The sequence below is a fragment of the Leuciscus leuciscus genome, assembly GCF_965113295.1.
Source record: "Leuciscus leuciscus genome assembly, chromosome: 10".
NCBI lineage: Eukaryota > Metazoa > Chordata > Actinopteri > Cypriniformes > Leuciscidae > Leuciscus > Leuciscus leuciscus.
The window spans coordinates 33,165,075-33,188,032 of record NC_138734.1 but is presented as its reverse complement, the minus strand read 5'-3'; the positions used below and the strand labels follow the sequence as shown (position 1 = coordinate 33,188,032).

Here is a 22,958-nt window from a genome sequence, read left to right as displayed (position 1 = left end):
AGTTTCTTGAGCATCAAATCAGCATATTTGATTTCTGAAGGATCATGTGACACTAATGATGCTGAAACTTCAGCTTTGATATCACAGAAATTACATTTTAAAATACTGTATATTATGGTAGAAAAGTTGTTTCAAAATCTAATAATGTTCCACAATATTACTGTTTTTATTGTATTTTTTATCAAATAAATGCAACCTTGATGGGCATTAGAGACTGCTTACAAAAACTTTTTTATTTTTTATTACTGTCCCCAAACTTTTTATTTTATTTTTCTTACAAAATGAAAACGATTGCAATTTTCAGTTCTTAATTGTAAAGTTTGATTTAAAAAGTTCAACAAAAAGCTACGAAGAGACTCCAGAAAGAGTGTTCTTCAGTTCAAGGGTATTAAGCATTTTCTGGATGGTCATTTTTTTCAGCGTTTGATTGATCATTTGCATGGTGTTAGGGGGAAACATGTCCATACTTGCTCAATATATCATATTTTGATGCAAATATTAATTTTCTACTCCTAGATTTATTTATTTAGGGTTGAACTTAATTAAAATTATTTAATCATTTAAAATGTTAATAATAGTTTAAAATTAATACGTAAATAATGTGTAAATATTAGTTTATTATTGCATTCTTAGGGAATAAATTGGATCAGAACTTAACTAATGACTTTCCTCCAATTTCTTTGAATTACTTTTCAGGAAATTCTTCTTCCGGTCATCCCAATTCAAATTCCAATTTTCAGATAGGAAATCAATAGCACATTCAAATTTCACCTTCGCACTTCTTAAGCGGTTGAGCGTATTGCGAGAACAATGCTGACTCAAATGATGAATCTAGATCAACCACAATCTTCCGTGAGCATCTTTGATGGTCTTCGTCCCCGTCCACTTTTCTGAGAATATTCACAAGCTTTCTCAGCAACAAGCACAAAATGGTTTTTACTATTTGTTAACTAGGTCACCAGAACAAGTCCGCTCACAAGCAACTGACGCTTGATGCGTCAAAGGAAAATATGGAGATTCAAACAATGTTTTATGTAATGTTCTGCATAATCCTCAACTGCTGCTGGAGAAGCTAGTGGATTTCAAGTGTCACTCATGTAATGTGTCTTTGAGATAATTCATTTGTGTCACTCACCTGCCTGTTGCCCTCCTGTGGGGAGATTACTTTAGTTTAATTTCACAGATGCAGAAGGGTCTTGGTAAGAATGATTAATTAAGAGAGAAGTAAGCTGGGCTTTGCTATATATGCGCCTCTGCCGTTGTTGATTTTGTTGCACTGATGAAGATGGGACAGACTGCAACCTTACCCTGCAGAAAAGGTGGTACCTACGTCACCGAGCTTTATGAATGGTTCAGGTAAGTGTGCAAAATATTAACTAGGTGACTACTATGACAGCAGCTGGTCTTTAGGGAAAAATAGGATACGTAAGCATGGGTTCATGTCATCTGAGATGCTTTTATACAAGACAACCCCGACCCCATTCTGGGACTTTATTATTGGAGAGTAATTACACAGCTGTAAAATGTGTCAAGAATGGGTAATGCTATACTGGAGATTTTTTATTATAGGCCATAAAATGCCAACCATGACTGTAAAATCAAATAAACTCCATCTCAGTATAAGTAGGTCATCTGCTTGTAATTTTGACCTTTAGCCAGTCTTTTTCCTGGAACATTTCAGTTCATGATGTGCATAAGACAATTGCTTTTTTAATAATCATTCATAATGTTGCTGTGTTCTAGAAATCATGCTGACAGAACACAGCGTCTTAAAGTTATTAAGTGTCTTAGTAATTACTATTTTACATTGGATATATATATTAATGGCTTTTTTTTTGTACTGCAACTATACTACAAGTGAACTTATAGATAGGCCTATACTACTGACAGTTTAGATAAATACTTGTTCCACATATTTTTGTAAATGAAAGTACACTTTCATCTGAAGTAGGCTATACTCCAGGACCAGTAGGCTACTACTGGTTTAGTAGTTTAATACTGCTATTGTAATAGACAAGAATTGTATGGGCCTACTTGTAAGTTTTCTTTAGCCCTTTCACGCATAGTGGTCACTACAGTGGACAGCTATTAAAAAAGCATTTTCTTGAATTTGCACGGGTTTTTATGGCAAAGTTGCACATCAGCCTCTTCATTGGACCCTGGTGCATCATCCTATAAATTGCAACCAAGTGGCAAGCCTTTGTGTTTCGATTTTTTCCCCCTGATGGCCAAGGGTCAGCCAGACATGCCAAGTTGCTCCGGAATATCCACCCATTCCTTCTATCCTACGAGACTCTTGTAGGTAAAAAAAAAATATTGCAGCATCAAGCAATATCTAATGAGTCATATCACAGTAAAATTTTCCAAGTTTTGATTTTAGATTGAGAGAAAACTCTGATTAATCACATGTCCACTGTAGTGGACATCATGCATCAATTGCTATATTTCAGCTACAATTCATAATTATAATGTGAATATTGTTTTTGAAACTTAAAAACTTAATCTGCAGTGACTTTTTTTACTGTAAATACATGTATTTGTATTATTAGAATGTAATTTTCATTGACATCGAAAAAAGTCATGTGATTACATAATGTATGACACTTGTAATGCATTACTTTGCTTGTTAGATCAAAAAGTAATCTGATTACGTAATGCATGTTACTTGTAATGCGTTTCTTTACTCATAACATCAAAAAGTAATCTGATTACGTAATGTGCGTTATTGTAATGCATTTCTTTACTCATAACATCAAAAAGTAATCTGATTACATAATGCATGTGACTTGTAATGCCTTTCTTTACTTGGTAATGCAAGCTTACCAAGCTTTACTTGGTACATCAGAAAGTAAACTGATTAGGTAATGCACATTACTTGTAGCTAATTACTTGTTAGATCAAAAAGTAATCTGATTAGGTAATGCATGTTACTTGTAACACATTACTTTACTTGTAACATCAAAAAAGTAATCTGAATGGGTTATGCATGTTACTTGTAATGCATTACCCCCAACACTGATCATTTCAGATGAGATTGAAAAAACGTATCGCTAGGTTTTCTCAGAGGAGGGCTATGATAGAAATGTGCATGTCCATCTTGAACATAATCAGAATTATCAGCTAATAAGGGTAAATCTCCATACTCTGGTGCACTGGAGGGAGCATCTGAGTGGTTTCCACAGTTGTACCTTGACAGGCTGTAGAAAATTCTGATGGAATCACGTCCTCATGTTCTGATATCAAAGATACGCGAAGTGCAACTTGTATGAAGTTGTATGAAGCCTTTGCAATATTTTGCATTTATATTTTTTGTATATATTTTATCGTTTTCACATGATTTAATATAATTTTATTGATTAGTTTGTTAAATTCACATACTTTATCTGTTTGATTATTGTCTTATATTTAATACAGTATATCTTCAGTTTAAACCATAACCGCATGCTGTCCACTCAAGTGGACATCTGAAGATCTCTTTGAAAAATTTGTTAAAAAAATTAAAATTAAAATCAATTCTTGTTTTTCATGCCCTAAGAGCAATAAAAACACATAGGAAAAAAATCCTGACTGAGGTTATCATAATTCATGCATGAAAGGGTTAGGTAAACTTGTAGTTTACAATTTAAATATTATTTCTGCACTTTAAGTATAGCCTACTAATATGTTCCTTTTTTGGTATTTATACCTTTAACTGGAATATACCTTTAACTCTTTCCCAACCAGCATTTTTTTTATTTATTTTTTAAATATTTGAACATGCAATAGCCTATGTCAAGAAAGAGTGTCTGTGATTTATTTTATTTTAATTTTATTCTAGCTTCATGCATTTCTATCAACACTTGAGTGTGGGTTAGTTTTATTTATTTTTTTAAATTAAAAGCAACATATTGAACAAAAAGATGAGAATATTGTGTTTTGTCAAAGACTACATCCGGATCAGATTCAGTCAGAGTAATTCCATATTAAGCAATGCTTCTATTGCTTGTTTCTGCTGCTTCTTCAGATGTGTGTTGATCAGTCTGTAGCCTACTCTTTCAGAAGATTCATAATCGCGCCATTTAAAAAACGAAAAAAAGATTAGCATTAGCTATAGCGATCATATTAAGCTCCTCCTCATCAAGAGCGAACATATGGAGCTCTATTAAATATGAAGCATAAGACCGCCGACTTCATACACATCTCAGAATTGCTCAGAACAGAAGATAACAACAGACGCATTTTGTAATCTGTGAGTATATACTTGGGGTGGTTAAACCCTTGAATCTGATTATTGTCAAATTCCCCTGATATTTGTGAAGATCACCTCACATTATAAACGTCAAATGATATAGATTTTAACAGAGGTGGACAGTAACAAAGTACATTTACTTGAGTAGGCTATTGTTCTTAAATACACCTTTTGAGTAGGCTATCTGTAGGCTAACGTTACTTTACTTAAGGATTATTTTTTCTGGAAACTTTTTACTTTAACTTCATTAGCCTACATTTTAAAGACAAATATCGTACTTTTTACTCCACTACATTTCTGTCAAGGTCCTTGAGTAGAAAGTAGTAACCTCAGTCAGTGGATGATGGTGGTTGCAGGGGTTGCATTTTGGTTGGAAATGAAAGTCGGTTTGACGTCAGAACCCGACTGATGTTGGTTTCTGACGTCAACCCGTTTTACATTTTCAACCACAATACAACGTCTGTCCAACGTTGGAGATTTACGTCAATCTGGCGTTGGATTCTGACATCAACGTGATATTCATTTTCAACGTTGGGTTTGGTCTTCTAAATGCGAATTTTGTCATTGTTTTGGTGCACACGGGCACCAGGGGGGTGCGAAACGACCCCCATTCAACCCGAAATAAGTAATATAACCATTCCAATGACTCCGAAGCTGTTCAGTTAAGGTAAAAAAGTTACTTAGAGCACCTTTAAATAGTGAAAGTGAAAGTGAAAGTGACACGTGACGGCCAAGTATGGTAACCCATACTTGGAATTTTACCTCTGCATTTAACCCATCCAAGTTAATGCACACACATTCGGAGCAGAGTAGTGAGTAGTTAACACACACACACTGCAAATGTGGATACACACACCCAGAGCAGCGGGCAGCCTTTGTGTGGCGCCCGGGGAGCAATTAGGGGTTAGGTGCCTTGCTCAAGGGCACCTCAGTCATTTCCCACCGGTTCTGGAATCGAACCAGCAACCTTTGGGTTACCAGTTCAACTCCCTAACCACTAGGCCATGACTGCCTGTACGTCGTAGGCTGTGTGTAGCGCGCGTACTGTAACAACGCGTCAATTCTACGCGGACGCAAGCGCTGTGATTGGTCTGCCAGAACCCCTCCCTCAGGGTTTCACATGCTCCCTAGGTGCGCGTCAACGCGGACAACAACGCAGAAGTATACATTAAAACCAACACGTTGCCTACGGCGTATAGGCTCCGGCGTAGGTCCGACGCAGAAGTATAATGAGGTACGCCGAAGGGTACGCGCGCTACACACAGCCTACGACGTAGCTACGGCGGCAGTTCGACGCAGAAGTATAAATAGGCCTTAAGGCTAACATATTCATACGAAAGCCAAAAAACTTTAAAGCAGGGCTCAGTAGTTTCGGGATTTCTTCGCTGTATTCTCGCTTTTTGTTCGCAGGTTTCTCTCTAGAGCTCCCCCCACAGCTTCGGAATATATATTTGACAACACTGTTGTAAAAACTCGTTGGCGATTCTCAGACACCAGAGGCTAGTAGATCAACGACATCAAAGCAGATGGGACATTCTTTAAAATGTCTTCATTCGGGTTCGAACAGCGTGAGGGAGCGCAATAATGACAGCATTTTAGCAGATTTCTTTTGGCCGTAAAGCAATTGTTTACATCGCGAGACCACCTGATATCACGCGAGACTTCCTGACGCGGCGGCCGGCGGCCCGCCGGCAAGTGCGGATTTTCCGCTCACGGGCACCAGGGGGGTGCGAAACGACCACCATTCAACCCGAAATAAGTAATATAACCATTCCAATGACTCCGAAGCTGTTCAGTTAAGGTAAAAAAGTTACTTAGAGCACCTTTAAATAGGGCACTATTTGAGGGAACAGCCATTTGGGTGTCCGAAACCATTGTGGACGTTATTGAGTGCACTTATTCAATCTCACATTCTAGAAGTTCTAGAAATAAATTTGTGAAATAAAATAATGCATTGACATTTACTTTTTACTTTTGATACTTTTAAAAACAAGTAATATTTGACCAGTAGTATCTGTACTTTCACTCAAGTAACGAAGTTGTGTCTGCCTACTTTGTCCACATCTGGATTTTATACTTCTCCCTTGGCTAGGGCCTAGGCCTAGGGGTGATGAAAAAAGGGATTTTTTTTTTTTAATCTAATTTGTATCTTTGTTCCAGGCCAGCTAGTATATATTCTAAAAGTATATTTCTGAGAAGGCCTACATAAAATGTAGACTGAAGTACACTTTCTTATTTTTAGTTTATAAGAAGTATACTAGTAATAGCACACTTGAATAAACTTGTTTTTTAAGGGTCATGTTTATGTTCGCTGATCAATATGTGAATAAAAGCCTAAATTCAATCTGTTCATCATATAAAAGCGATCTCGTCTCTTCATAAAATTTGGACGAAACCACTCGATTCAAATGGATTAGTTTTACGATCTCTTTATGAACTTTTTGAAGCGTAAAGTGGTAGTTGTGTGGACTGTCAATGAAGGGTCAGATATCGCTCAGATTTCATTAAAAATATCTTAATTTGTGTTCTGAAAATAAACGAAAGTCTTATGGGTTTGGAACAACATGAGGGTGAGTAATTAATGAAAGATTTACATTTGTGGGCGAACTATCCCTTTAAATGTCCTAATTGAACTAATGTCAAATCCTGACTTAATCTAAACCCTGTCTGTGAAACCAGGCCTAAATGTTGTATAAAACGTGTCTCAAGTCAATAAATATTAATCAGTGGTTTAAGATAAAAACTTTTTAATATCAGTTTAGTTTTAAATTACACTGTTATACCTTTAGCTTTATAAATACCTCTTCAGATAAAAATATATATATATATATATATTTCTAAATATTTTATAAAATGTGTCCACTATGTGCTTATGTCTGGCAGGAAATTCCTGAATGAGTGTCCCAGTGGACTGATCACTCTCCATGAGTTCCGACGTCACTTCTGCAATGGAACCGTGGGAAAAGAGTCAGCGGAGTATGCAGAGCAGATATTCCGCACGCTAGATAACAATGGGGTATTACACAGCTCAAAACCAAATAAGCTTTGAGGCCTGACACATCTGATGTTTTAAGCCTGGTGTTTTAAGTGGAATCATTTTTCACACTGCCTTTACAAAACATGCATGTTGACTGAGACATGCATGACACTCTACTGACCCTTGTTCCTTTTTTACAGAACAGATTTTTAAAAAATGAATAAGATGGTTCATGTTTGTCAGAAAAGTGGACCCAAAAAAGTATTTGAACACATGTTGAAAAAAACAAAAACAAAAAACAAACATGTTATGTTATGAACATCTACAATTGTGTTCTGCAGTAGGCTACTCTTATGCTAAAATATCACTTTAAGAGAGTTTGATTCTTAAGATTAGTCCCAAATCATGACAGAAATGTGTTTTTTCTCCACACTTTCTCGCTATTTGTTTAAAAAGTGTGATTATGATTGCCATATAACAGGATGGAGTTGTGGACTTCAGAGAATATGTGACGGCTATCAGCATGTTGATCGAGGGCACAACGGTGGAGAAACTGCGCTGGTCCTTCAAACTCTACGACAAAGACAAAGATGGAGCCATCACACGGTCAGAGATGCTTGAAATCATGCAAGTAAGTGATTATAGTTCAACTCTATTACTTGCTATTCTAATTTGATTTTTACCATCAAATCGAATTCCATGGTGTTTGTTTACTCGATTCCGGATTGCTCCACTAGAGGGCAATATATAATCAGAATGAAATGCTGTTCTCAGGCTGTGTACAAGATGAGCGTCGCAGCATCACTGACCAAGCCTAACCCGCTCACTGCTGAAGAGTGCACCAATAGGATATTTTTACGGCTGGACAAAGATAATAATGGTACATTGCTATCTAAAGTACCCCAAGTCATTTCGACCACTCTTAAAATCCAAAGCACTGAACTGTACCAGCGCAAATTACAGTTTACAGAAAGTTATGTTCATTCTTTGTCTTTCCGTTTCTATAGCCATAATCAGCCAAGATGAATTCATTGAAGGTGCGCTGAAAGATGAATGGATCAGAGAGATGCTGGAGTGTGATCCAAGCATAGTGAAGATGGAGAGGACTCTCAAAGGCCACGCAGTATAAAACTGTGGGACTATTAACATTAAGGAGGTCGTGGCTGTTGGTACAGCATTGAATGTGATGGGACTGTTTTGGGAATGCCTTAAAGATGAGAAGTTCATGCATTATTCAGTATATTTAGTTTGAATTAATGTAGACCTAAATGAACACAATCAATGACACTCAAGTTTTAATTCTAATATTAGATGTATATTACATGTTTATGTAATTTTTTTTCCAATAATGAAATAATGGATGAACAAACACCAAATATTTTTTTTTAGCAAATCACAATGTAAATCTTTTTTCAATGTGAATTTACATAGGACATCTAAATAACAAAAATATTCGTTTTATTAGGTTCTTATAAGGCTGTTTTCAGAATAAATACGTCACTGCCCATCACAAGTTACTTTTATTTTTTTTTACTTGCAGCTTTTAACTTGACTAGGCTGCATCCCAAATCCCAAATCCCATACCCATAACCCATACCCAAACAGTAGGCCTATGTGACAAAAGAAGTAGGCTATGTCCGAATTCACACTCGTACAAAGTTAGGCAAAAATACCTGGATGACCTACTTCTTATTCTGAAGTGTGCATACGATGGACACTTTACTATCCCATGAGGCCACGGGAGAGGATTTATGAATGGCTTTTTTTTATTTAATTTTTTTTATTTATGAATGGCAGTGAAGCAATGCAACTGACTCTGGTAGGTCACATGATAACAACATGGCGGATGTAGTACGTCCAGATTACATTCATACTAAAGAATTTACTCTTTTTGTTGTGAAGTAATTACTTATTCAAAATAAGTACCTACTCAAGAGATGCGATTTCGGACGCAACCATGAGTCTCAGTCTCACCTCCTTAAGTTGCGTAAGTAAAACATTTATTACTTATTGATTACAAAATACTAAAATAATTTGACATATCAATAATTATTAAAAATAATCAGATTATTTTGTGCCATTTTATATTTGCATTAGAGGAATTTTTTCATGCAATCGTTTTTTTAATTTTTATTATGACTTGCTATCACAGCTTCAGCTCCCTATATGGTCAGTATTCTACAATGAATTGTGTTCTGCGCATTACTCTTCTACTTTTCTCACAAGTTACACAGAATCTGAAATCTCTTGGCAGAGAGATACAACTTAGCAGTTGATTTATGAAAAACACTTCAAACGTGGTCAAAAGTTTATCTTTTTATTTTATTTTTTTGGCATGATTCACCATATTTGTGTTGACATTTTCACAATAGCCTCAGAAGTATTGCCAACGCAAACATACACGTTATACGTTATTAATGCTATACTATGGCGAAGGCTCATTGTGAATATTAATTAGATAGCGGTGACGCAGTATGATAGCAGACTTATGGCGAAAAACTGTTTAGTGAATATTAATTAGGTTGCTCGATGACCATCCAATGGTAAAGACGTGGCTTATGAATATTAAGCAACAAGCCTTCGCCGTAGTAGGATGTTCCCTGCCTATGACGTCCCACATTCCCACTTCCATTGTCGACATGGCGCTGGCGAGGTGGGAACACCAACTACGGAAAGAGCAAATCCCGTAAAAAAAACAAGGAAAAGATTACATTTTCATACTTTAGACGGCAGTCCAAAATTTGGTAAGCAATCTCAACATACTTTTTGTCAGAATAATTTACAAGTATTTGTTCTCTGTGAATTTACTTGCTTTTCTAAACTTGCTTGAGTAGCAAACTTGCTTGTAATTGTGTCAAAATCTTTTTTTTTTCGTCGTTGTTAAAAGTACATGACAGAAAATTTCATAAGTTAGTTTTGTGCGGTGGTTATGCTATTATATTATCATGTCTTCACAAGTAGTAATATTTCCATAGCCTAAGGGATTGATTACAAACAGCATTTATGTACATGTGCATGAGGTTAAATTCAGAAAACTGGATCGCTAAAGAGATGTTTAGAGGTATTGTACAATACTTAACACAAAACACAAGGCATATTTTAAACTATTTAAGAAATATTAAGAAACATAAGGTATGATTTGAAGAGCAGAACTGTAGGTAGCGGTTGTGTTTGTGAAGAAGTGATTCACACATTCCACGTAGCCACAGAAGAACAAGAGCTGCTGTTACACGAGTTTCCTTTACTTCATCCTCACCTGTGATCTGGACTGAAAAAAACATACAGAACATGTCACTTTTTAGCTATGCAGTCTACAGAAACATTTTCCTCTATTAAAATGAACTTTTGTGATGGGTGAAAGTTAAAGGGGATATATCAGTGCCTATATGGTTTTGAGTCAAGTCAATAACAAAGGTGTGTTGTGTAGTTTTTACTTGTGTAGTAGTATAAGATTATATATTTTAATTAAAAGATTTAACTGCATTCTCAACAATTAATTATTTGTTGACCAAAACAGTGTTTAGAATTTTTGTTTTTCACATTCAGTTTCGTGATTTTTGTGGTTTGTTCTATGTTTGAAATTTACTAGAAAACCTATAATAGACTGTTTAAAGACCAGTTCAATTGTGATATGTGACATGTTCTGCAACTGGGGCAGTCATGAAATTTAGCTGTATCCTTTCAATAAAGGAGTTTAAAAAATAAATAATTTTAGCTATTGAAATAGACTTTCAGAAATAAATTGACCTGCGCTCTGGTACCATGGAGAACATATATGGAACATTTTCATTCCACAAAAGGTTATTTATAGTGGAAAAAGTTTCTTTAGATTATTGCACATTTTTAAAACTATGAAAAAAGTTTTTTTTTTAAGAACTGTTGACTGTAAGGTTCTTTGGGAAACCCACAATTATTCTATGGCATCACTGCAAAAAAACAAAACCCTTTTGGAACCTTAGGAGTGTGGATAAATTGTCTCTGCAGTGACTTAACTTTAAACCTTGTCCTTGTAATTGCTCTGATAATGCCATTTTCTGAATCCATGTCAGTCACACATCTGTCAAATTGGTGTGATGTTTACAGTAAATGTCTCCATTGAAAGACTTCAAAGCGCATCATTTGCAGGTGATGTTCTTATTTGTTGTTTGATTCTTGTGCTTGTAGCCCAAAGTAAGTCCGACTCTGCAGCTTTCATCACACCATCTCTTTTCTGTTGTGCAACTAAATTCTTTTACCATCTTGAAGGGCTAAATCACATGAGTGCATGTGAGGCTTTGATATTTGCATTTTGCAGACACATCTGTGCATTCTTTTATATTTTTACTGTTACCTATAGATAGCACATGGAACGCCTTGACTACAGACAGACATCCCCTCTCTGTTCCATGCGGTTATGTGAAGTATGATGCATCATATTCTACGACAACGCCTTGGCTTGGCTTTCATATCAGTGTCAGATGGGTGTCCCTTTAGATGGGTTGAGCGTGTGAGCCCAGTCAGCGGTGGTGTTTCATTGGCAGCTTATGTATAAAACTCTGCTTAGTGACGCCCCAGTATAGCCACAAATATGTAAAAGTGGATTTCAAAATTTTTTATGTTCCATTCTGTTTCTATTTCTGATATATCTAAGAAAAGGAGCCTGTTGTAACCAGGGGCTGTCCTCCTCCTACATGCAAAGGCTGGACTGAAGGCTTGTGCACATCTGTGTTTCTCTAGTTCTTGCACGGGACCCAAACATCTTTTATAACTCTCAGCTTGGCTCAAATGCAGCAATTACGTGTGATTGCTTTTTTCATAGATGTGAAACCTTTGTACAGACGAAAGATGTAGAAAAACATATACTCGCACCATCAATGTGACAAAAACACTATTAATTGAAAGAAAAAAAGGAATGTATCATGGCAATACCATGTTTTTGTTGTGTAGAACATGTATGTACCATGGTATTCTTTGAACTATATATGATGCTCAATATTTTACAAAAGTTTTGGGTCAGTCAGATTTTTTAAAGCTGTTGGAAGAAGTCTCATATGCTCACCAAAGAAAAATACAGTAAATATTGTGCAATATTATTACAATTTAAAAAGTCTTCAGTGTCACATGATCCTTCAGAAATCATTCTAAAATGCTGATTTGCTGCTCAAGAAACATTTCTTCGTATGGTCAACAGTTAATATTTTTGTGGAAACTGATACATTTTTTGAGAATTTTTTTTTTATGAATAAAAAGTTCAAAAGAACATAATTTATTTGAAATGTAAACTATTGTACTGTCACATTTAAAAAAAAAGAAGCATGATTTAACATTTATCATTAACATATCTATTATTTTCTGCCAATGTTGGAGATTTTTTAAAATATATATATTTTTATTATTGCTTGATATTGAATATTTAATTGTGCATTCTAATTTCACCTATTTTTACATTTAGATTACCTTTTCTATCATCTAACACTAAAATGAATCTCTAAAAACAATAATTAAATAACACTGAACGTTAAATGTAATCTTTACCAAATCGCTAAATGAATATACATTTTTAATTCTATACATTGCTTTGTTATTAGGGTTTCTAATTAATTTAGCAGAAATAGTACAGAATTTGTAAGAATTTTCTTGATCCAGATATTATATCAGCATTTACTAGAAAGCTTGGCATGCATATTTATTTATCAGATGAGCATGTGCTTATGGGTCCATTAAAAATGTCTTTCCCATGACTCTCCAGCATGCTTCTATGCTTGCTTTAGCTTGACTTGAGGCAAGTTTGCTGGCTTACACGGCTCGCCTGCCATAAATGCTTTTATTTCTGTTGAGATGAATGACCCGAAGGCTGCTATTTTTCTCCAGCATGTGCCAGCAGAGGTTTTTCTGTCAGTCAGTCAGAGCGCTTCAGAGAGGAATAGTAGCTAATGCGGCTCAAACAGAGTGTGTGGCGTGGATAAAGTTCATACACACAATGCCCCCTTAGGTGCCCGACTGATGGATTTGAAAGGCCATTAGAATTTCTTTCCCCTTATTCTCACTCTCATGCTCATATTCATAACTTTTTATTCTGTGCCATCTTGAGCCCATTTCAAGAAAAACATAAAAATGCTAATATTTACTTTCCAAAAACAGAGTTGACTGCTTCCTTTTGACTATTGCTCCTACATACTTGTGTTCTGTGAGTCTAGGAAAATGTTTCCAAACAAACGACAGGCTTCGTTATAGTTTCGTCCCACTTAATGTCATTATTGGCATGATTTCTCCTCAGATTTGTTCCAAGCATCGTTGAAACACTTACTTCATGATTGTCCTTTGTCTGTGGTTTTAAACTAGTGTTTTGCACATGCATAAATAGTCTTGTTGTTCGATCTGAACCTAGAGTCTTGATATTTCTGTTTGTCTTCATCCGATTCTGAGAGGAAATATGAGGTTCATAAAGGTTCATGCTTTTTGCAGGCTGGAAGCCACCGTTTTCCCGCCATGAGAGGAAATTCCAGTCATGCAAAATTCTGCAATGCAAAGCAACCTGTGCTTAGCTTGTGCTTGAGTCTATGCTGCGTGGTTGTTAGCTCACAACAATCTTGGTTGTAATGATGCAAGCTCTATAGCAGAATTATTATAATGAACTGAAACTAAAACAAAACCCATAAGAAAAAGTTGTTGCCTGAATTTTGAAATAAACATGAACATGAAACATGAAAAAAAAAAAAAAAATATTATATATATATTATATATTATATTATATTATATATTATATATATATATATATATATATATATATATATATAAAACATATATTATTTCAGCTACTTGCTGTGGCAACATTTCTCATTTTGGTTTAGTTTAACTTGATGTGCTAAAATAACATATCTCTATATATAGATTTTTAAAAACACAAAATTACTAAAACTTTAGAATTAAAAGGGAAAATAAAATAAAAACTAATTCAAAATATTAATAAAAACAATAATAATATATATTATACCTAATATAATTTTGTAAATAATATCAAAATTTTAAAATAAAACCCAAAATGACTAAAACTAAAATGAAAATGAAAAGGATATAGAATACAAACTATAATAGTATCTTGACGACACTAAAATAACACTACATGATGATATTAATGTAGATAGACAGAATTGTTTAGAAGCGTGCTGGAAAAATTGCACCAAATCTCACTGTGGGAACATGTGATGTTTGGATAGCACAGCTTTTCTAGACATAACATGAGTCTCTACACACGTTTTTGATTTGTTATTTACATAAACGGTTAAGTTAACCGATTGAAACTCCATAATAGTTTGGACTTTAGTCTTAAATCAGACAATTATTTTAACAACTGAACTTTTTACATGGCGCATTAGTTGACTCCTTGATTTTTTTATAGCATCTTTGAAAACTTTGACTTTGCTTGATCCACTTTTCTTTTGACAGAATGGCTATGTTCACACAGTCAGTGTGTTTGGGATTGAAGAGCTTATTTACTAACAAGTGAGGCTCTCATATCAGCAGATGGTTCGGATGGGTAACCTCAGTCCCCTTTTCTAACTTGCAGTGGCCTTGTGTAATGTCTGAAACCATAGCGACAGGATACTAATTTTTAAGATACAATTTTTGTTTTTTTGTTTAGTTTTGCAACTATGCATAAAAACTCCCACTTAAGGCCCTTTCACTCCAAGGTCAATAACTATAACAATAATGATAAAGATATAGTTTTAAAAATCATTCTAAATATAAAAGAATAGCAGAGTCCACAGCACGACTATAACGATAATGACACAGAGAAATGATATCGTTGGAATCACTTTCAGAACGATTTTTTCCCAACTGATGAACGATAAAAACATCCAATCAGAATCCCTCCTACTTTAAAGAGTTTATAGTTATCGTTCTTGGGGTAAACGGGCCTTTTATAGCACATATTGCGTACTTTTTGATCTGTATATATTAACCGTTGGCCTGTTATGTTTGTGCATTACGGCAGAGAGCTTTAACAACACTGGTGGATGGGATATCAGAACATGACAGGGTGTCTCTTCACCTCCTTGTTTTGAGGATTAAAACTGAGAGAATGCCGCCGCTGTATTCCCGGGCCATGAGCCAAAAGGGCCTAACAATGTGTCCCCGCTAGTCCCCCAACAAAGTACCCAGTGTCCCCTGCAGCAGCACAAGCACTGTGCCAATAATTGAAATAAATGGCTCAGTTATTCTTTAAAATCTGTGGCTAATGGTTGGAGCTCGACTGCGTTACCCAGGGAACAGCAGAGAGCTGAGAACCAGCTAACCTTTCACCCAAAGGATGTGTTTTGCTCTCTGGAACCACCATAGGGAGACCTGTTTCAGATAAATACGCTTTTAGATACAAACATCATTGGGAAGGTTGAGAAATATAGACATTTCGATAAGCGCTCGTGTTAGTCGGCATTGATATTTTTGTTATTCAACCATAAAACCTCATGCAAAATAGTTTCTGTGCTCACATCAGTGTTAAAGCTATTGCAAATCATAAATATAAATAAAGTTGAAATAAAATACTATATAAAAAGAATTATTTATTTTTTTTATTTATTTTTGTAGAAATGTTGCTTTGGCAACTAACTAAATTAAAATAAGTTGAAGTTGAAGAACTAAATGACTAAAACACAAACTAAACTACAAATAAAATAAAACCTAAATAGAACTGTTTAAAAAACAAACTAATAAAATAATAAAGCTAAATAGTATTATAATTACTAAAACCAAAATAAAATTAAAGCTAAATAGAAATAAAAAAAATTAAGACAAATAAACATGACAAAAGCACATAAAATAACTAGGCTAAAACTTATACTAAAATTACTAAAACTAAAGAATATGAATAAATTCTATAATATAAATAATACTAAAACAACTCTAGTTCATATTTGTCTGTGTATTCGGCCTCTGTATACAGAATGTTATTCTGTTCATCCTATATGGCTCTAGATTCTGTTAAATTCACCAACAACTGAAATTTTTTGTGTCCATGTAATACTTTCCTGAGAGTTTAAAAACATTAATCATATCTCAAACCAGCAGCACATTCGCATCGCTTTCTGTCTCATTCTGTCCCTAAGCCGTCAGAAGGTTTCTATTAATGCATTTAGAGATGACTTAAATGCAGTTTATACTGTCTAGTGTCGACTGTAAAATTTGTTCTGCTATTTTCCCTTTATACAGGATTAACAGTGTTGAACAAGATGATGTCTGATGCCAGTGACATGTTGGCAGCCGCCTTGGAGCAAATGGATGGTATCATAGCGGGTAAAGCTTTTTAATATTTGTATTAAACATAAAATTTTTTAAATGAAACATCTATTCCAAATGCAACTGTCCCTACACATTTAAATCTGACAAAATAATTCACTTCACGTTGGTGAATTTGTTCATTCTTTCCGGAATGGAAATATTCTGCAGTGGTACAAAGAAAATCTCAGACTCAATTTCATGAAACCTTTACAGAGTAAGATTAAACTGATATTAGTAGGCTGACCAAATGTTTTGGCATGGCATATGAAGTAATTCATCACTGGTTTATTATAAGGCTGACATTTCAAGTTGGAGTCGCCTGTCTAATCACATGATTTCCTGAGGTTTCAGCAATTAAAGCATTTACTCTGACCTGGTTCTGCTTTCAAGACTTGAGTGGTTATTCACCCGCAGCATGTTTTATTATAAGGTCATGCTATCTTTTACCCCACAGTCCATGATAATTGTCTTCTATAGTGATTTCTCATTGTGCTAAATGTTAACTATTGTAAAAGATTCAGTTATTCATGTATTGCCTGACTCTCCTGAGCATTTAATGTATATTGTGGAGCTCCACCAATTTGCTTGCACGTAATATTGTCTGAATAAAATGTGATCAACTCCATGGTATCAATGTTTGTGATATGGCTATGCTGGTGTTTAAGTAGAAACCCTCTAAAAGTTCACTTTGACATACATAAAATCAAATCCCCATTCACCACTCTTATTTATTGCCTTGTCGTTGACATTCAGGCTCCAAGGCTGTGGACTACTCCAATGGCATCTTTGATTGTCAGTCCCCAACATCGCCCTTCATGGGCAGCTTGCGAGCCCTGAACTTACTGGAGGACCTGAGGGGTGTTCTGGAGCTCATGGACACTGAGGAGAGAGAGGGCTTGCGTTGTCAGATCCCAGACTCTACCGCAGACAGTCTGGTGGAGTGGCTGCATGGTCACCTGGTGCGTACGCCACATTCCAGAACTCTGGAATTCACCGTGTCTACTGTGTGAACATGAGCTAACATACTATGTGTTGCCATGTTGTAGGGAAGCGCATGGTTATTTATACTTCCTATATTTATAGTAGTCAAAAAGCATGTAGTCTATTTTCAATGATAGTCAAATACGCTATGTGTTGGTTTGTGCCTATTAGAAGTATTTTCATGCTGGTATTGCTAGACCTAGGCTGACCATTTTCATTCTGACGTAATACTAGTGTTGGAACTTATTAATTGAGCTATTACAGTATCATGTGCATTAGTTCTATTCATAATTAGGACTCTGCAGTTAAGTTTTGTCATTGCCTTAAGGTATTAGTTACGGCAATTCAAAAACATTATTCTTGTGTGGCTTGAGACAGATTGAACAACTGCCAAGTGAAAGTCAACACATAATACCATATTTAGTCAGTTTACATGTAGTATTATGTTCGTTGACCCAATGTTAACTTTGTTGGCACAATAAATGGTGCATGAAAACCTTGAATATCAAGTGACCCTGTTTTTCTTAGTATCACTGACTTTGAAAAGAAACTTAAAGTTAACTCCGATTGTTTCAAGACATCTCAGGTTGGATTCCAAAAGTCTTTTATAATATAATCTTTTTCTAATATTTTTTTTCTTACAGTCAAATGGACACATTTCAATCACCGGTGATGTTTACCAGGACAGACTTAATCGTCTTGAAAGTGATAAAGAATCCCTTGTGCTTCAGGTAACTTTATATTGACATACAGCACATTTCAAAGTTTGGGGTCGATAAGATTTTAAAAATGTTTTTGAAAGGCTCACCAAGACTGCATTTATTTGATCAAAAATATATTCATATTGTAAAGTATTATTACAGTTTTAAATAACTGTTTTAAATTTGTATATATTTTAAAATGTTATTTATTTTAAGGCAAAGCTGCTTTTCAGCAGCCATTACTCCAATCTTCTAATTCTAATATGGTGATTTGGTGCCCAAGAAGCATTTCTTCTTCTTATTATTTGTTAAAAACAGTTGTTTTAATATTTTTGAGGAAAAACATTTTTTTTCAGGATTCTTTGATGATGAGAAAGTTCAAAAGCATTAATTTGGTGGACATCTTTTGTAACATTACACATGTCTGCTGTCACTTTTGATCAATTTAATGCATTCTTGCTGAATTAAATGATACATTTCTTAATAAAATATACTCTTATTGATTCCAAATGTTGAACGATTGTGGAGATAAGCAGACAAATAATGCCTAAGTTAAATGCTCGTCATTCTTTAAAGGTGAGTGTTTTGACTGATCAAGTGGAGGCACAGGGAGAAAAAATAAGGGACCTAGACCTGTGCCTTGATGAACACCGTGAGAAACTAAATGCCACTGAAGAAATGTTACAACAGGTAGGTTTAAAGATATTCCTTGTTTATTGGTGACATGGTCTGGTGGTTGGTTACATGTGCGTTTTGCATGGTGAAGTAGGGCTGGGTGATAAAACCATAACAATAATTATCGCAATATAAATGTCCTCGATAAAACGATACACGGACAATTTATCCGCTCGGCTCAAAGTTCTAATGGAATTGCAGCGCGAGCTTACTATCGGTCTCGGTTACGCGACCACTGAACAGTGCTGTGATATCCAGTGAGAAGCGCTTTTCAGCGAAGAAAACAAATGTCTGTGATTTAAACTAGTTTAAAGCCAGATCAAACAGCGCTGAAAAACAGGAGAAACACTGTGCACAAACGATGCAGTCAGAAGGGTTTTTTAATCTACAAATCACCATCATTTACCATGGATTGCACCATGGTATTGTGGCAGAAATGTGGGATATTTATATCAAGTTTTATTGTATTATTGATGTAGTTGTGTATTAAATGACGAATAGAATAAAATTATAGTATTTTTTGTGATTAAGCTATAGCATTTGTGCATTTATACTGAATGTATTTAGGCTACTGTTTTTCATACAAATACCATAGAAACCATATAGTTACATTTTACCTTGGTAGTGAGGTGCAATAAGCGTGGTTTTAACTGTGGTTATCATGATCTAAATGTATGCTACTTTGGAAGACCAATGGTTAATTTGAATAAAACTCAAACAGTCAGAATATTACAATTTTACCATAGAAAAATTAGGTTGTTACTGTTTTTGTTAATGAACATACATTTACATCCGCATCCTATCTCATGCTACTACTACCGTTAACTCAAGCTACTGTCATATGTGCATTTCTAAGAGACCAACATGTAATATTATTAATATTGCAGCCTGCACTGCAAACTTTGCTGAAGATGCATGTCAAAGTCTGACAACACAAACCTGGTTCATGACTTAAAACAATATCACCCCTTAGCACATGCAGAAACAAGATATTTATTTTGTTAAGAAATATTTACAACACTTGAAATGTTTGTCATGTTATGACAATAAAGAGTAGTTTAAAACCACAATTAACTTTCTGGTTTCTACTACTTTCATTTAGGAGTAAAAATCTGTTTTTAAAATAAAGATACGACATTTATCGTGATAATTATCGATATCGACTGATATGAAAAAGTTTATTAAGATAATTGTTTGGCCATATCGCCCAGCCCTATGGTGAAGCTTATTTTCAGCATATAGTTTTCATTTACTTCTTTACTGTCGAGATACAAGCAAAAAGTCCATAAAAATACATTTCTACGACTCATGCTGTAGTATGTTCATTTTTAAACTCTTTTTTTTCTAGGAACTCTTATGCCGATCAGCCCTTGAGACTCAGAAGCTGGAGCTGATGGCTGAGGTTTCCAACTTGAAACTGAAGTTAACAACCATGGAGAAACATAGACTTGATTTTGATGATCGATTCGGAGAGAGTGAGGTAAGAAACATGCATACATGCATGAGAGAAATAATTGTGTAATGATGTCTTTGTTTGAAAATGTCAGTGGCTGTGCTTTAATTGTAATTCTAGTCATTGGTTAATTTGTCATTCCGCCGTTGGTGCACAGAGCCCTTTTGTTTTGACCGCTTTAACATATTGCAGTTTGCTGGAAAGATGACATGAATGTTTGTTTAGAATCGTGATTTAGTAGTATAGCCAACCTTTTGTTTCTGTACAAGCCTGTAGCAGAAATACATGCATTCAACAATGCACTCTGTTAGTGCTCGGACATCTACCAATCACGTCATGTTCCGGGACAGAGGTCTGTTCCAGTACACTGGAATGTTGGGCTTTTAACTGTTCTCTGTTTTGTTTTCTGTCTGGGCAAAATGGCAAATGCAAAAACACCCTTTACCAGATACCATTTCCTCTCCAAAATTGGTTTGGGTGGCCACTTTTCTCTCTAGAAACTAGTCATTACCACAAAGGACTAGGTCACACTGGATATATGGGAGTAGGAATGGTCCTCAGCAAGAGGGGTGTTGGGATCCATTGGAATGGTTTTCCACAATGGTGGTTTCAGATAAACCTGCCCCTAAACGGCAAAAAAAAAAAGAACTAAGGCTGGCTGCTTTACATGTCGTTCACAAATAGACTTCATGTCAAAGTGGGCGTTTCTTGGTCCAAATAAGCTGGAAACTCGACCATACTTTTTGTTTGTTGAAAGTTTAGCTACTTGAGGGACTTTAGGAAGGGGTGTTATCAAAATTCACAAGAATGTTTGAGTCGGAAAACATGCAACAATGGAGAAAAACAAGAGGTTTTGAAGGTTTAGAAGGTTTAGTCTCTGCAGCTGTGTGTGTATAAGACCAGTTTTGTCTCCTTGTTGACATGCTTTCCCCTTCAGTCCAATTTTCTGTGATTGTGCCATCCATTATTCCTAGAATATTCTTGAACAGAGAGATAAATTATTTATTGTTTAAACTGTGCACTAAATTGGCAAGCGTGTTTGGTCTAGGATAAACACATTTTTCAAAGATATAAATTATTTCTGGCTTTTCCTGTGTTATTTTGCTGCCACATAATTTACTGTCTCAGCAAGACTCCAGTTTGTTTGCCAAAATGTCCTTTTTTATTCTGTTAAGACTGGGTCTATGATATGTCTTTCTAGATTTTGAAGAATTACCAGAATTGCTGTAGTCTGAATTACTCAATGTATACTATTGTTCAAATGTTTTTGAAAGTGTCCTATGCTCAACCAGGCTGCATTTATTTGATGATAAATTACGGTAAAAATGGTAAAATTGTGAAATATTATTACAATTAAAAATGACTTTTTTCTATTGAAATATATTCACTACATTTTTATACATTAAATGTATTCTGAGTTTTCCGGATCACTGCTCAAGGTGGATGTATCTTTTTTTTTTTGGAGCATTCACTGAGTGTTTACAACTGGAGGCTGTTCTGTTGTTTATTGAATCATAAATCCATGGCTGAATGCTAGACATCCTGACAAAGAGCTTGAAAAGGCCTGAGTGTTGAATGGAAGCTTGTCACTAGATTCTTGTTTTTTGCTCGTAAAGCATTTCTAAAGATTGAATACGTCTGTTTGCTTAACAAACCATTTCAAACATGAGAAAAGGCTCATCTTTGAAGCTTCATGAATGGGAATATGGCTTTGATAATCTGTATGCATTAAGAAGGGCGTTATTAATATTATTATTATTAGGTTCCATGCATTAGCTTCCCTCCGTTACTGAAACTGTGTGAAATTGTGTAAATAGTTATTTTATTTTGATGGTAATCAACAGCATTTATGCAGTCAATAGAGTTTAACGTCGTAAACCTATTATTTATTAATTTAATAGTTAATTTCACATTATTAAATTCATATTAAAAATGGAGATTGTTTGCACTTTAAAGACTTCTTTCTTTTTAGGGTTTGATTTTGGAGATTAATGAACTGAGATATCGCATTTCTGAGATGGAAAGTGAACGGTTACAGAATGAAAAGAAATTGAAATCCACTAAGGTGAGTTTCAATACTAGTTTCTTACTAGTTAAAACAGTACTTGATGTTTTCATTTTTAAGCTTGGGTAGGGTTTTCTCTACTGCTCTTGTCTCTCTTGCATAACCTGTCACTATTCTTGTTATCTTTAAGTTATCTATTTTCCTTTTCCTCCTTGGCTAACCTCTCTGCCGCTAGTCGCTAATGGCTAAACTCTCTAGCCTGAAACTCAAAATGGGCCAGATGCAGTATGAGAAACAGATGAAGGAACAAAAAATCCAGGAACTTAAGGTCGGCATACCTCAGGGTGGTTACTGCTTGTGGTTGTGACCCAAAGACCTTTTATTTACTTATTGTTGCACTGTAACTTTGCTTTCAGGCACTTTTATTGAAGCCTTCAGTTTAAAGTTTAAGCATTTACTCATATGCAGTGGCCATTCTTTAAAAAGTTTTTTATTAACAATACAATATTCAGTGTTTATTTCAGTCCAAATACATTCCAGGGCCACTGTTGAGTGTATTCTCTCATATCATTACAGAATTAAACTTTTAATCGTCTTGAGAGCTCTATAGTAGCTCCATAGCCCTCCATTATACACCATTTAAAGGGTACAGACAAAGTTCTCATCATGGTTTGAAAGCT

At 35.1% G+C, this 22,958-nt stretch overlaps 2 protein-coding genes across 4 annotated transcripts in view; both read left to right on the top strand.

Annotated features, from left to right (window-relative positions):
- The first annotated feature begins 544 nt into the window (after nucleotides 1–544).
- Nucleotides 545–8,705, top strand: LOC309507674 (guanylyl cyclase inhibitory protein). The gene is made up of 5 exons (XM_082182018.1): nucleotides 545–1,356; nucleotides 7,112–7,244; nucleotides 7,687–7,836; nucleotides 7,980–8,085; nucleotides 8,213–8,705. Exons 1-5 carry the CDS (start codon nucleotides 1,280–1,282, stop codon nucleotides 8,332–8,334), a joined length of 588 nt encoding a protein of 195 aa, XP_082038144.1. The 5' UTR covers nucleotides 545–1,279; the 3' UTR covers nucleotides 8,335–8,705.
- Nucleotides 8,706–9,807: 1,102 nt separating this feature from the next.
- The window catches only part of ppfibp1b (PPFIA binding protein 1b), a 32,979-nt gene continuing 19,828 nt past the window's right edge, over nucleotides 9,808–22,958 (top strand). For all 3 annotated transcript variants that reach the window (XM_082181927.1, XM_082181928.1, XM_082181926.1), the window contains exons 1-7: nucleotides 9,808–9,949; nucleotides 16,395–16,478; nucleotides 17,217–17,422; nucleotides 18,089–18,175; nucleotides 18,722–18,835; nucleotides 20,169–20,300; nucleotides 22,246–22,338. In XM_082181927.1, the coding sequence (XP_082038053.1) occupies nucleotides 16,415–16,478; nucleotides 17,217–17,422; nucleotides 18,089–18,175; nucleotides 18,722–18,835; nucleotides 20,169–20,300; nucleotides 22,246–22,338 (696 nt within the window). In that variant the 5' untranslated portion in view covers nucleotides 9,808–9,949; nucleotides 16,395–16,414. The remainder of the gene's footprint in view (nucleotides 9,950–16,394; nucleotides 16,479–17,216; nucleotides 17,423–18,088; nucleotides 18,176–18,721; nucleotides 18,836–20,168; nucleotides 20,301–22,245; nucleotides 22,339–22,958) is intronic.

Coding starts and splice junctions, on each gene's coding strand:
- LOC309507674 (XM_082182018.1), top strand. CDS start 1,280: ATGAAGATGGGACAGACTGCAACCTTACCCTGCAGAAAAGGTGGTACC. Junction 1,357..7,111: donor GAGCTTTATGAATGGTTCAG/GTAAGTGTGCAA, acceptor TATGTCTGGCAG/GAAATTCCTGAATGAGTGTC. Junction 7,837..7,979: donor AGATGCTTGAAATCATGCAA/GTAAGTGATTAT, acceptor TGCTGTTCTCAG/GCTGTGTACAAGATGAGCGT.